At 41.5% G+C, this 15532-nt stretch overlaps 1 protein-coding gene across 2 annotated transcripts in view; it reads left to right on the forward strand.

Annotated features, from left to right (window-relative positions):
• The window catches only part of LOC121954538 (SERTA domain-containing protein 2-like), a 41967-nt gene extending 27954 nt beyond the window's left edge, over positions 1-14013 (forward strand). For both annotated transcript variants that reach the window (XM_042502097.1, XM_042502096.1), the window contains exon 2: positions 8731-14013. In XM_042502097.1, coding sequence (XP_042358031.1) covers positions 8735-10003 — 1269 coding nt within the window. In that variant the 5' untranslated portion in view covers positions 8731-8734 and the 3' untranslated portion in view covers positions 10004-14013. The remainder of the gene's footprint in view (positions 1-8730) is intronic.
• Positions 14014-15532: the final 1519 nt, after the last annotated feature.

A 15532-nucleotide genomic window follows, 5' to 3' on the forward strand; every position in this document is an offset into this window, starting at 1 on the left:
TCCGATTTTGAAATTCTGAGCTGGTACTCATGATTAAAATAACAACTTAGCTGATGCCAATACCAGTGTTTTGTTTTTGTTTTAATATTTTGTTGTTGTTATTTATTCTCCCTTTTGTGCCAGGGAAACAGAGAAAGCTCAATTAATTGAAAAAAATGCAATTTATGAAACAACCTTTATTATTTCACTTGAAAAAATCTTTCCATGTAACACTGCTTCAAGACCTGGTTACCATATACATGTCTTACCTCCCTCTCTAAACAGCTGTATTTATTCAAGTTTCTTGCCCAAATCTACATTTACACGATTACATTTGAACACATCATGAGAACTTTATAATTTACCTATGCCTAATTCTCATTTTTACTGCATAAAGCTTGAAAAGTATCATAATGTACTCAATGCAACCCCCTTTAGTTGGGTGCATCCCCTGATTTGTCGAAAGCAAGTTTAATGCATGGTTTTGTCCCTTAGGTGTCCAGGCGAAGATCTTTGATTGTCCGAAGCATGTTTTCTATCAACCTCACAACGGGACACCAATAATCTTAAGCCCGGCTTTTTAGTCTGCGCAAAATTTATGTTACACAACAGAAAAACACTGGCCACTGCCATTGGTAAATGTCATCTTACTCACTGACAAGCCAGGTGCTAACAACAAAGCAAATATCAGCTGATGCCCCTATATGCATCCCTATTTGTTTAATTACATGTCTGAAAGAGTTAAATGGAGTCACTTGAGTATTGCAAATAGTTGCAGTCTGTTTGAGAATAGACACGCATGCTATATTTTCCTGGTTGCAGGTATTTGCCTGTTTTATTGCAGGCTCATGCAAAAGAGCAAGCTAAAATTTTTATTGGGAAAATAGCCCGCGTGATGTTGATGGTGAATCTTGAAGACCAAGTTTTGCTGCATTATGAAGGCATTTATGCAAGTGCTCAAAATGTCATAGAGACAGAATGAATACATTTGTAGACAGAGCTGTAGTAGTAACAGCAGAGGTAGAAACAGTAGTAGTCATGCTGTAACTGTATCTTAAGTTGTGTGTGGAAGCGGAGCTGCTATTGAGCACAGTGGGTCTGGTCAGGCGAGCACTACAATGCACTATCTCTTCCTCTGGGTTTTGTCTGGAATGTGTTTACTAGTTCTACATTGTGAGTGTGTGTGTGTGTGTGTGTGTGTGTGTGAGAGAGCGAGAGAGAGACACACAGGAGTGAGTTGGGCAGCGTCGTCCTCATGTGCAAAGCTGGATGCATTACAGAAAGGAGGAGCATTGGAAGCACAGTCATGACTGCAAACGGCAAGTGTGCCGCTGTGTGCCCTCACGTGTGAACGCCGAGATTAATACATGTCATACTGAACACACAGCACAGTGCTGCATTCATCCACCTGCAGCAGCGTAGTGTGCAGCGTGTCTCCATACTTCGTGCATCCAGAGAACCTGAAATAGCCCGATGTGGAGGTGAGGGGGAGGGGTGGATGTGCAGCTCAGGCATGGAAACCAGCGTATCCGGTTACAGGATCATAATATCACTGCAGAGTCCATCCACAAGCCCTGCACTACCGCACAACACACACAAACTCACCACAGCCAGCTCCTGGAGTAATATGCTCGGCCCACATGTCTGATGTGTGTTTTCAGGCACAGTTGGCAAGCCAACACACAGTCACATGCATGCGCACACCTGACCTTCCCTCAAAGTGTATGAAACACTCATGTTTTTTTATCTTTTGCACATCATTTTGTGATTGGATTTTAACTGTGCATCCGTTCATATATATTAAAACTCAATGCTTGTTCTTAATAGTCTATTTTCTGTGCTTTCAGTTTTACTACCAAGGCCCTGAAGGCATCATGAACTTTTCATGTAGATTTATGTAAAAACACATAGCCACCAAGTAAGTCTTTATTTTTAAGATAAAATTTGAGATTTTGATACTGTTTTATTGTATTGTGTCCACATCAGTTATAGTTAGTCTTCATCAGTTCTCTCATGAAGCTGTTTGGGCCTGTTTGTGCAGACAGTAAAATGTCATGTAATGGAAGGTGTTGAGCTAAGTCTGTGGTGGTTTTTTATTTTGTCTCGGGATATTTGGTGATTATTTTGGACTGCAGGCAAAATCCGAGAAGAGTTTATTTTGAGAAATGTTCTTTCCTTACGTCATAGATCAGACCACTCCGCTGGAAACAACCATTTGTGTATCGATTTTGATTTGTTTGGTATCTGCTGCACATTTTCAAAGGTGGTTCATTGGGTAAGAAAAAAGGAGGAAACTCTGTAAATGGAACACTTTTCATAAGATGTCATAACAGATAGATTGTTTAAATAGTAGGGAGATATTGAACTTTTATTAAAGTCCAATATATAATATAAAGTTCACCAAACTTATCTTTTTGTGCCGTGTGTGCCTATGTATCAATCTGTGTCCCCTCTCTAAATTCAGATTTTTTTTGTCGGCCCATGAACTCAGCGCAGACAGAGCTCTCCATGAGTTCTTTTATTGCTCAGCAGCAGTTTGTAACTCACGTGAGGAATAATTGATCTGTCAGTCCGTTCAGAGCTGACCAGATCAGACTGATGGATGAGAGGAGCAGCTGCTGTGAGTAAATGCAAACTTTTAGACTCAGCAGAATGAACAATTAAGTTTCACTGTTAAGGCAGCTGATATTCTACTGCTCCGTCTGTGCCCAGAGTAAGCTCTGCACTCCAGGATTATGGTGCTGTGACCCAAACAGAACAAAAACAGACCCGGGTAAGAACATCTGTGTGTGGTGGCAGAAGTGAAGTTTGTTTCGACCTCTTTCCCTCTTAGGTTTTGCTGTTTGTTTACTTTTTCCCTTCCATTTCTCTTTTCGACGGCTGAGCCGAACGGCCAATCAGAGTGATTTGGGCTCCAGGGCTGCTGCCGCTGAGTCAACAGGGTGAATTGGTGTAGGAAAAGCAGATGAGGGCCAACTGTGCGGGACACACTGCGGCGACAGGTGATCGCTGTCTCTGATGGCTTGGTGTGTCACGGCCTTTATTGTGGCATACCACCACAAATAAATGAATGTGTGTGAAATCCCAAGTTAACGTTACCAGCTGCTGATATCATGGATATGATGCAGTTGGATTGATTCTGCTGTTATTTTGAAATTCATCACACTGTTGAAGTGTTGGAGGCACTGAACCTGAAGTTGATCTGATACATTTTGATTAGATGCATCGGCATCTCTGTCATATCTATAACAACAAATATATACTGTTGCTACTAGTATTATAGCAACTTTTTGTCTAATTAAAAAGTAATGACAATTGAAAAAAAGATCTATTGTGAGCTCCAGTCCAAAAATGAGTAATGGTACTGACCTTCAAAACTGTAGGTTGGTTGATTTCTAGACAGAGCTGATTGTCTCTCAGGAGACCTTGAGCTATATTTACTTTGTGGAAAACCTTTTGGAAAATGTAGTTTTCAAGACAGTTCTTTGCGAGACAGTGAACAGAGGCACACTAAGTCACAGTGACCTTGAATAGAGACCGTGGCCCTCCATTTTGGAGTGCGGCACTCCTCCACTTCTGTGCGTTATCTCCTCCTCTCATTTATGATGTGTTTTTGTTCTTCAAGTGTGTTAATATCTAGACATGGCTCATAGGGTGTAGGATGGTTCTGGGCCTGTGAACTTTGTCAGTCAGTGAATGGAGGAGGGGGGAGGGTGTGGGGGAAAGAGAGGAGGGAGGATGAAAAAGATAGATGGAAAAGCAGTATAAGAGTGAGTGAAGAAGAGAAGAGGTGGAGGAGAAGGAAAGGGAAGAGGAGGATAATGAAGTGGAATGTAAGGGGTGGGGCACCTCTGGTATGTCAGCCCTGCACTGTTTTGTGTGTGTGTGTGTGTGTGTGTGTGTGTGTGTGTGTGTGTGTGTGTCTAAACACCCTGCCATGAGTCAGTGAGTCAGACATGCGCAGCTGCTTCAGCTCTCAATCACACACCCGCAAACTGCTTTGAAACTAACTCTGTTGCTCTCTTTGACTCTCTGTTTCTGTGTCTCTCTGACACTGATTCGCCATTTTCCTCGAAGCTCCACAAGCAGCTGCAGTGAACGCAGAAACTCAAGAAATGGATGGTTAAAAGTCACAAACAAGAAGTCTTTTATTAATGCCTCATAATACAATCTGTTGGGGTTTTTTTTGCATTTCACACACATAGGCCAGAAAAACACATACATTATAAACATGCATTAGTGGAGAGATGTCAGAGCGAGGAGGTTGCCATATAGTCAACACTCCACGCAATTTGGGGATCTGTGCCATGCTCAAGCTATCAGTCCACACTCTGTACCATGGTTCGCACAGTACTTGAACTGGCTACCCTCCTGTTCCCAAGCACAGTGAACTGAAAAAACTGTCTCTTGTTGGCATTTAAATGATCCTACTTCTGAAAATGCAGTTCTCATTTCTGTCTAGTTTTACACACAGATCGCACTATAGGGCCGCAACGAAGTCCCTTCTTTATACCGGCCCTGCGCTTTTACAATGACCCAAACTACTGCGGCATCTTTCCGCTCCAGTGTGTGATTACACACTACATCATGGCATCCTGCGATCAAAGGAGGCATGACAAACGTGATGTTAATCACACAAACGCCTGCCTCTAGTGCAACATAAACATATGCGTAAGCAGCGCTTTTTAAACAATAACAAAGGCATAACATGTCAATCACAGTCAATCAGTCTACTGCATATTTTTTCCAGTTTGCGGACATTTACGGCCGCCGTTCTTCTTCTTTGTACTAGCCGTTACGCTAATGGCTGCTCTCTCCTGTGGTGGTCGCACACGTAAACACGTTGTCAAAACAGCACAGTCGAGCTGCCCATGGTCACGTCTTTACGTTTTCACGTCTTTACGTTACGACACCATGGTCAATGCTCTTGTATGTCCAGTCCGTACTCAAAGATCCCAGATTTAATAAACGGCAAAAACTCATCGAGCATCCTAAGTTTGTGCAAAAGGAAAAAAAGTATTGCCTGATATTTATCAGAGAAGAAGTGACAGATAGAGCATTTATGAAGAACGTCGATATCCTGGACATTTGTGTGTCCTGCAGGCCATCGATGGACATGAAAAGAAATAAAGACATGTTAGACATTAAAGACAATTAAAGACTTGTCACTGGAAATTGATGAGATTTTCATCACTTGTGGTACCTTACATGTAATTAAACAGGTCAGTGCCCTCTGGTGGACCATTAACCATAAACGTCACTGTTTGTAAACTAGCGTAAACATATGATAGGCATTGCTGTCCTGCAGTTAATTCCTTCTTCTTATCGGCTGACCTGTATACAGTTTTTGATGTATTTGCAATGAGGTAGTAGTTGGCTTTTGTCCTGGCTAATTTATTATTAAGGCTTTAATATCAAGATAACTTTTGCCAAGATAGTTTTAGCAAAAATTTTCATGTACATACAATTCGCATGTAATGGAGTTTGTAGATGCCGCTCTTTGTTTTGCCTGTTGAGCCAGGCTGACTGTCGCGGTAATGCTAACTACTAAGTTTTAGCAGTTATTTAATTTAGTGTGGTGGATGTTTAGCAGCTCATACAGAGCATTTCCACTGGATCTGGCAGTACACTGCTCTTCAATGCTGTGTATTCATTTCCAGTTGAGAGCAGAAGAAGCAGTTGCACAGTGCATGGAGGGAGTCTTGTGTTGAGCAATGAGGAGGGGTTGCAGTGCATTCACCGGTCTTTATTTGCATAAAGTAGACGAGATTCATCTTAATGCAAACGAGTCAGTGCGTCGCAGTGCGGCTGGCTCACGCATCTTGGACCAAGCTGTCAGACTAGCTGATTTAGTTCTGAAAGGAGACAAGATTCAGCAGTGGTATTACCTATCTCTTGCCACAATGGTTTCAGAAATTTGGTGGATTGTTTAAATGCAAAAATTGAAAGTTTATAAGCAGGCTGCCATGTTGTTTTCCGGTTTGATGATTCAATGAGTAGTTCAACATTTTGGGGAATATGCATGTTTAGTGTCTTGCCTAGAGTTAGATGAGAAGGTTCGTATCATTGTCATATCTGCAGCCAGCAGATGGTTAGCTTAGCTTAGCATAAAAACTGGAAGCAGGTGGAAACAACAAGCCGTGCCCTATTGAAAGATACGTCTACCAGCACCTCATTAATGAACAAATCTACCTTTTCAGACAATTCAGTTTAACTTCAAACATTATAGGCAACTTTGTAAATCCATTTGTAAATAGTCATGCCAGGTCAACATCTGGTTTGTGACCATTTTAATGGAAAATGACCCGCTGTAAACAACAATGCCATAAAAGCTGTCTTTCCAGCACAGATGTTGAGGTACTTTTGTTGTTAACAGGGTAAAGAAATTAAGTTTTGAATGTTTTTTTTATCTACTAACATCAGTAAATGTGATTATGTAGAGCCAGTGAACCAACAGGTCTGCATCATTTATGAGCCAGTTTTTAAAGTCTCAAGTAATGAAGAGTTTCTAGCTCAAAGGCACCTCAGCAGTAGTTTGAATACACGGAGGAAAGAAAGTTACTAATTCCCCTCCCACCTCCTCCAGACCAATCTCTCACCTACTCATCTGCTTCCTCCTCCTCCTCCTCATCTTCCTCCTCTTCCTTTCTGCCCCCCAGCACACACCCCTCCCTCCCTCCCTCCCTCCCTTCCTCCTCCTCTTCTTCGTCTCCCCCATCCCATTCTTTGTCATCTCTCTGGGTGAATTCCCAGCTGACTCTGTTTGTCATGGCAACCAACCAGTCGTGGTGACTGGGTCTGCAGCTCACACTTCCTGTGTGTGTGGTTGTATGTGTGTGTGTGAGGAGACGCATGCGCAGTGTGAGTGTATGTGTGTGTAGACAGCAACTGGCTGCATGAGCCTGTCAGCCTGGATTAGAGTCAAACACACTGCAGCGATTCCTGTTCTCTTTCTTTCTTTCTTTCTTTCCATTTTTCTTTCTTTCTCTCTGCTGCCTTTCTTGCTTTCTCTTTAGCACCAATAATGACACAATCAGATCAGTTTGATTTGCTAGAGAGATCTGTTAAGCTATTGGAATATTTTTGCATAAAAAATGCATGGTTGCGCTCTCTCTCTTTTTGCTCCCGCTGTACGTCTCTCGCGGGTCGAACACGCGTGCTGTCTGAAAGTGGTTTAAGTAACTCAATGTGCTATTCTAATATTGCAGGAGGAGGGAGGGTGGAGGGGGGCTGGGCTAAAAATCTGGCCTATGATCCTGTGGTACAGCAGGGAACGCTGCTGTTACATAACTCGTATGTGTGTGTGTTAGTGTGTGTTTGAGTGTGCTGGGCTACAGTATGCAGCGGTGAGGCTCCCTTTGCAGCTGCTTTTGGTTTCAATGTATGTTTTTTAAAATCCCCTGTTGCAGTAAGCTTGTTGTGTTTAAGCAGCTTTTTGAATCACCACGGTTAAGCTGCTGCATTTGAGTCTGCAAACTTCACTGAAGAATATATCAGTGTTTCAGTCAGGCAAGAGGTGGTATGATAATGGCAATCTAATGCAGAGATCTGGCAGTGTATTGGATTTAAATCAAAATGCAAATGGCTAGATGGGAATTTTTTCGGAATATCAAAATTGTTTGAGGCTTATTCAAGGCAGTGAAAATAAGAATGTAAAACTTCACCAATATAGAAATGATGCAATAACAAAGAAGCAGCACAGTAGAGTTTTTGGTCAAGAAAGTGCTCTAAATTGTATGCGGAAAGGCATGTACAAGTCCATTAGGGGAAAGCCTTTTATTTAAATCGTGTTTAGTTATTTACTGTTATTAGTTATTTAATAACTTATTCATCAGGCATGGATTTGAATTTTAAGAAAACGTTCACCAAGCATTTTTTTAAAAAACATAGAGGGGTTACATTTAACCCATTAAAGTGGAGTGCTACAATTTCAAGTCAGTGGAAGGTCATGTAATTGTTAGTGAAAGGGCCAAAAAAGGACTACATTGATCATTTTGGATGATGTTAGACCTTAAATTATGAGCTTGTAAATTGATTAGTTAATCAAGAAAAAATTAAATGGTTATAACAGGGTTTCCCAAACTCTGTCCATTTGTACCATTCTGTGTCCCCTCACTAAATTCTCAGTTTTTCTGCAGAGCTAGTCATGAGTTCTTTTTTTTTTCAGCTACAGTTTGTGACTCGCAGGGTAGATGATCTGTCGATGCATTCAAAGCTGAACTGATCAGATCAGATTGATGGATAAGGGGAGAAGCTGCTACAAGTGAAGACAAACTTTAAAACTAAGCAGAATGAATGGTTAAGTTTCACTTTAAATGTTCCTGACATTCCATAGCTCCATCTGTCCCCAGAGTACACTCTGAACTTCGAAAGTGTGAATCAATGGATAACTAAACTGTTCACATATTAAAGCAGCGCTCCTAATGAACGGTCCGGCTCAAAAAACAGAAGATGTGTTTGTGGTCGCAGATGTAAATGAATGTGTGGGAAACCCCAAATTACTCTGATGATTCATTAGTTTGAGCCATTTTCATGCAAAAAATGACAATTTTGCTCAGCTCAAATTGTGACAGACATTTTTTACCTATATCTGACATTTTATGACAAAATGATGAATCGAGAAAATAAGCATGTAAGAATAATCAGTTTCAGCCCCAGATGACATGCTTATTGAGCTGCTATGTTACTGACTTATAAGCTGGGCAACATATAAACGCCTTTCCCTTGTCTGTCTGGTTTTGTGTTTTCCAGATATATGTTTGGTAAAGGTGCGAAGCGGAAGCTGGACGAGGATGAAGAGGGGCTGGAAGGCAAAACGCTGGAGGCGTCGGTGGCGGGAGGGGTACTAGGCCTCGGTCCAGAGGGCCTGTCCAAGGTGTCGTACACCCTGCAGCGGCAGACCATCTTCAACATCTCCCTGATGAAGCTGTACAGCCAGAGGCCGCTCGGCGAGCCCAGCCTGGAGCGCCGCGTCCTCATCAACAACATGCTGCGACGCATCCAGGATGAACTCAAGCAGGAGGGCTCCCTGCGGCCACTGCTCCTGCCGCCCTCGCCGCCGCCCGACGACCCCATGGACGAGGGTTTCCGTGAGGCACCGCCCTCCTTTGGTGTTTTGTCAGCGACGGCAGCTCAGCCCTCTGCGTTGCTGATGCCGGTGATTGTTCCGCCGCCTTCGCCCCATCCGATGGTGCCTCCAAACTGCCAGGCATCCCAGGCCTGCCTCAGCCGTGCGGAGGCCTGCCCCGCCCCTCTGGAAACCTGCCTCACTCCAGCCTCTTTACTGGAGGAGGATGGTGGTGATTCAGCCTTTTGTGCTCCATCTCCACCCACTCCTCCTCTGTCGCCTCCCCTGGCGCAGCCTCCTCCGTTACCTTCGGCACTTCTGAGCCAGGCGCCCCCCAGGGTCCCTGTGCCCGCCTCGTCCACTGACGGTTTCCCCTCCGCTCTGAGTGACATGGAGTTGGGTCCCCCCACAGCCATAACAAGGACAGCAGCAGCTAATACTACGACCGTGACTACCTCCCCGGCTCCCATGCCACTCACCCCACCCTCCCACTTAGCACCCCTCTCCCCAGCACCCACGGGGCCACCAAGTGACTGCAGGACCACGAGTGCTAAACCAGAGGCAGCTGGCGCCTTGCTAGCAGAAGCCCGCTGTGCCGAGCTGCGGCCGATGGACACTCTGCCCACACTGCCCCCTGGTGGCCTCGCAGACATTTCCTCTTCTTCTTCCTCCTCCTCGCCCTCGGGGTTTCTCTCAGACTTGGCGCTGGACGATGTCCTGTTCGCCGACATCGACACGTCCATGTATGACTTTGATCCCTGTACGACAGCGGGGGCCGTGGGTGTAACGGCAGGCGCCGGCCTCACCAAACTGTCGCCGGTGGTGACGGCGGACGACCTCCTCAAATCGCTGGCGTCGCCGTACAGTGGCCCCGCCCCCCAGGTTTCAGCCAATCAGCCTTTCAAAATTGATCTGACAGAACTGGACCACATTATGGAGGTGTTGGTGGGGTCGTGACTCATGGACGCCTCCACCTCAGAAACACACAGACAGTTCAATACGGAGAACAGACTGGAATAAACTTTTGGGATCGATTGGGGGGGGGGGGGGGTTCCTGGTTGTTTTATGTTTTTTTTAATTTTTATCTCTCTTCAAAGGTCGGTAATTGTAAACATCGATAGTGATGTCAATTAGTACTACTATGACAACTACTACTACACAACACTGTGCATGCACTGTGCTCGCCTTTCCAAATGTGGAAATGAAGTAACCGGGAAACAAAGACACACATATGTTTGTATTTCTATACTTGTGAGGACCTCCATTGACTCCATTCATTCCCTAATCCTAATTTAAACCCAGTTTTAATCTCTAACCTGAACCTAAGCCTTAACCCTAAAATGTAACTGTAAATAGCAAAAATGAGGAATGGCAAATTGTCCTCATTCTGGAGGATGTTTGCCGTCGTTCTATCCTTGTGAGGACACTTACTCCTCACAAGTATCGTAATACACACAGACATGACACACACACAAACACACTGAATTCATGGCTTTTAGCAGACGAGTGCCTTTCAAAATGACCACTTCTTCAATTCCTGTTTTTACAGTATTTGTCCTTTTTTCTCTGTTTCACTTTAACAGCCTAGAGAGGTCACTCCTCTGTGTTTTTTTTTTTTAATTTATTGTATTATTTTAAAACTATTATTAAGTAAGGTAATTTCTCATGATCAAATAATAATTATTTAATCTTTATCTTATTACAGATAGGATGTTTTATTTGTAAAGCAAGCATAAAAAGGTTTTACGAGGAATACATTGTTTTATCAGTGTGCTACATGACATATTAGCTTGGCTATATAATTACTCTTTGTGAATAGCTCTAAAAGACATCGCCTGGGTTGTTTGTTGAACTCTTTTGGTAGAAGGAAATGTCTGTTCTTTTACACATCATGTCTATGAATTTAGTTCTTTTTTTTTGTTCCCTTCCTTATTGGCAGGCACGTATAACTGTGCTGGATGCTGTTTTACATGAGCTCAAACTATGGATGAGATATCATGCTTCAGTCACAGCAGAATTCAAATGAGCTACGCCCACAGGAAAGCTTGATGTGTTTACATTGGAAGCGGCTGCTGCGCCACCACCAACTCTCGCCTCCCAGATGGTTGTAGATGATCTGAAAAGTCAAACCTCGGCAGAGACCTTAAGCTCTTAAATTTGGCTTTATAGGACACAAAACAAAAACAACTCTCACAGATTGCAAGAGTAGTCATTGTGGTACCAATATGACTCCAATAGAATTTCTCCGAATCACACAAAGCAAATTGAATATTTCAGTAGAAATGCCTTATTTTCGGTTTGGCTCCTACAGAGTTAGCAACATGAGTGACAGAGAAATTACAGCACAGCGTACAGTATTACACACACGCATCGTATTCACAGAGTTTGTTTACTTGTGTTTAGAATACATACGATGGATACCAGGAGGGCTAAATCTGGCTGGCGAATCATTTGAATGTGGATTTCCACTTAAGTAGGGAACCCAAACCACAATGTCAACCTGATACTGCAACCATGCAAAAGACTCTGCTGTTTCAAAACACTACCCCCGCTGCACAGGCCACTATGCATGAGTTCTGGCATAAGTAGACAAAATGGGAAGGCTCAGTGCACCATCTAAGATGTGGGTCACAGGAGGATTCCTAAGGTCTACAGCAAACCACACAGAGTTTTAAATAGAGTAGAAATGCTCAGTTTATTAGTCAGATGTTGTGTCCACATTTAGAAATGTTTACACAAATTTCCCTTTATAATTTTTTATGTAATAATTTCATTTTATGTTTGATCATTTAGTAGTCAAAATTTAACTCACAGTTCACAGATTTGGCTTTAAACAATGGTATTCCATGTAAAAAGGGATACAAATGACATGTTAGAGCTATTTGGAGTTGAGGCAAAAGGCTGAAAGTGACTGACGTGCCCCTATCTACTTTCTCAGCCACACAACAAGCTTTTGCAATTGATTTTTAGTATACATCACACATTTAGCCATAATTTGCACATAGCCTATTCTCATTAGACTAACATGTTGGCAAAAGGACAGCTGTAATTTGATAGGTATATGAGCCCCAATAGTGGACACTGGCAGAAGCAATTAACAAACCTTTTATGTACAGTAGAAGCAAACCAGAACCACAAGATAGAATAGTGTTCAAAGTGCAGACACATGGTTTTTTATTACAAGTTGATACAACAAAAAACAAAGTTATAGAATGCCTTTTCTTGCTGCAATATTCAGAAAAACAGAAGCAGTGAGTCAGCAAAAGTGCAACTCACTCACCTTGCCTCTCGACAGTGCAATGAGATTTTAACTAATAGGCTCAGACATTAAAGGAAAAATCCACTCTGGGATACTTTTACACATCGCCAGTCTTTAATGTACGATGCATTTCAGGACTTGCTGTGTGGTGAAGTGTTGTAATTGTCTTGAGGCTACTTTTAGTGAAATTGGATTCTGCCTCCACCTCACTCTGTAAGATTGTTAAATATCAATGCAATGGTGGCTTTCTGAAGTCCCCAGTTTCATGTTTAAAGCTGCATTCATCATGTTTTGCCACTTGTGGGCAACAGAATGAGCTCAAAACATAACATATGACACACTATTACCAAGTCTGTTCAGTTTTACGAGGGCTGTGACTGGGATTGTTGCGGCCTGAATGCCTGATTTCATGGCAGCTTTTTAGGCCTTTTTTTCCAATAAATTTGCAAGTGAAAATTGTAAAAAAATATAGTTGAAATGCTCAGAATCAGTCTATTTTTATGAGTATTCAGTGTTTCCCACAGAGTTACAATCTAAAGCAAAGCAAGTAGGGGCTGAGCATATCAATATGCTGCACGTAACTTTGCAATGACATTAGAATTCATCTGTTTTGTAGTAAGTGGAATCGTTTGCAAAGTTGTGCAGAATTTGCAAAATTGTGATATCTTGAAGAGGGCTGATAACCCTGTGAAGTTGCTTTGGCAAGTCAGTTGGCTAAATATTGCCTAATTACAATATTGCACATAAGCATTCACTTGGAGTTGCACCTCTGTCCATCTGATAAATTCGAGTCCCGTGTTCACTCTTTCTCGCAGACTGTTATGGTCTCTGCCAGGGAAATAAGGGAAAAAGGGAAATATTTGCCTCCTTAGCTGCTAACATGCTCAAATATGTTCACCAGCTAGCCGCTAGCTTTGTCTGCAGTTTGTTGCTTGAAACTTTTTTTCACAAAAAACTATAGCCTGCTTCAAGTGACAGAAGTTTAAAGAGAAAGAGTTATGGGCCAGAAAACCAAAACAATTAGCTAAAAGAAGCTAAAATGCTCCAAAGAACTGGAAAAAAATTGTGATAATTGACAGTGAGTTCAAAACTGCAAACAATCCCTTACCAATTATGCATTATCATTTGATCCAATAATAAAATAAAGTATTGATGAGTGCAGCTTTAATATTGAGATTTTAGATCACTTTTGATTATTCTTCAACTATCATTTAAACTGTAACATATCATCTACATTTTTCCAACTATTCACAGCAATATAAGAAAAAAAAGACAACAGAAAATGCACATCACCAACTGGGTGGATTTTTCCTTCAAAAGTCGTTAAGTAACAAGTAACACAAGAAACCCTTAACACTTCTGTGTCTGCCAACACAGCCTTGCTACGGTGTAAAACGGTATGTTAATGGTATTTCTAGCAGCTGGTGGGACGCAGTAGTTGTTAATGGGACAGAATGTGTTATGCAGTCTGACTCATCTTACTGTGTTAGCTGACAGCAGTGAGGTCTGGGTGGTGTTAAAATTTGTTCCAGTGGAAGATGATTAGTTTCCTAGTGTGCTTTTGACCTCAGCTCGTATGTAAATGAACAGCTTTTGAACTGAATTCAAAGCGGAGTGTGAGGTGAGCAGACAGCAGCACCAACTAAAACTGTTTGTAGACGACCGTGTCTTGTTTCTTTCACTATGTTTGAATTTTGGAGTGCTTGTTTTTCTTTGTTTTTTTGTCAATGAAGTTATTTATTCATATTGTTTTTCTTTTCTGTGTAAATATATTTATTTTTGATGTGAAGTGAACATTTGGATTGTAAATGTGTGTACAGAATGTGTGGTAGGAATGTACTTCAGATAGGAATGTATCTGAGCATGGAATTATGGGTGGAAGCCATTTTTTATACACATAGGTAGTTATATTATCTTGTTTATGTTTGTTTGTTGCTTTGATCTTTTTTTTTTTTTTTGTGGGGTGGCGGCCACAACTTTTTACATCTTTTGTACTTTCTTTTTTTTGTCCATCATTTTCCAGTTGAAGGCGAACAGTTCATGCAGCAATACTCAAAAACCCGTCTCCAACCTTCAGATGTCAAGACTCCAAAGCCTGTCATAGACGCTTCAATGCCAAAAGTAATGTACATAGTATGAACAACATTCGAGCTCCTGAGACTTTTTTGATCAGTGTTTGTTACCGAATCTGTTTTAAGCGCTGTCCGAGCATGCGGCGGTTCCAGTCACCGATAGACTGACCGCAGTTGAGGCTGATTTCCTCTACGAAGGCTGTATTTTACACAGACCTCAGAGCTGTGCCTTTTTCTATGCAATAGAACACAAACACAGAGAGAGAAACTATCAGCTGATCACTGTATTGGGATCCAAATGAGGACTGTAGATATTAATTATATATATGTACGTATATATGTATGTATGTGTATATATACATATACGTATATATATAGTATATGAGATAAATGGACAGCTGTCTATGAATTAAAACAGTCTTTCTTTTGTAGTTTTATATATATATATAAATATATATATACAATAAACTATAAAAAGAGCAGATGTGTTTTGTCTCCTTACTTTCTATAATTGTGTACTGTCTTGTTTTTTATATGCTTACACATAACAGTGCACTTCATATTTATATAAGTAGCTGATGTTTTACCAACTTGTAAAAAATGATTTGTCTAACAAAATATTCCAAACTGAATGTCCACTTACTACCTTTTTTACCGGAAAACCTTCCTTTTCATGCCAAAACTTTAAAAATCTTTCCTGATACTGCTTATGTTTAATACTTTTGGATGGGTTTATTGAAGCTTGTCTTTGGCCTTGAATGGTGCACTGTTAAATCCAGCGTGGAAAAAAAGGAGGAGAGGTAAAACCAAGCTAGGGCGGTATGTAATATTTCATACTTTCATTCCTTCCTGAAATTTTATCATGGTATGCCATATATGGCAGTATACATGTGCAGCACTAACATGCTAGTCCTAAGAAAAGTAATATTATCACACTTATTTTCCTAATTAGACAGAGAAATATAACTGTACACCTCTTGAATTCAGCTTTCTCAAGGCTCTTCTGCCTCACTAACTCATCATTAAACACATTTCATTCAAACTCAACACAAACAAAATCAAGCCAAACCATCTTGGTTACTCTTGGTTAGTTATCTAGTTAGTAAGTCCACTGTTCTGACAACTACCAGCTCTAGTTTGATCAAAATAAATCCT

The sequence above is a fragment of the Plectropomus leopardus genome, chromosome 15 (genome assembly GCF_008729295.1).
Source record: "Plectropomus leopardus isolate mb chromosome 15, YSFRI_Pleo_2.0, whole genome shotgun sequence".
Classification (NCBI taxonomy): Eukaryota; Metazoa; Chordata; class Actinopteri; order Perciformes; family Serranidae; genus Plectropomus; species Plectropomus leopardus.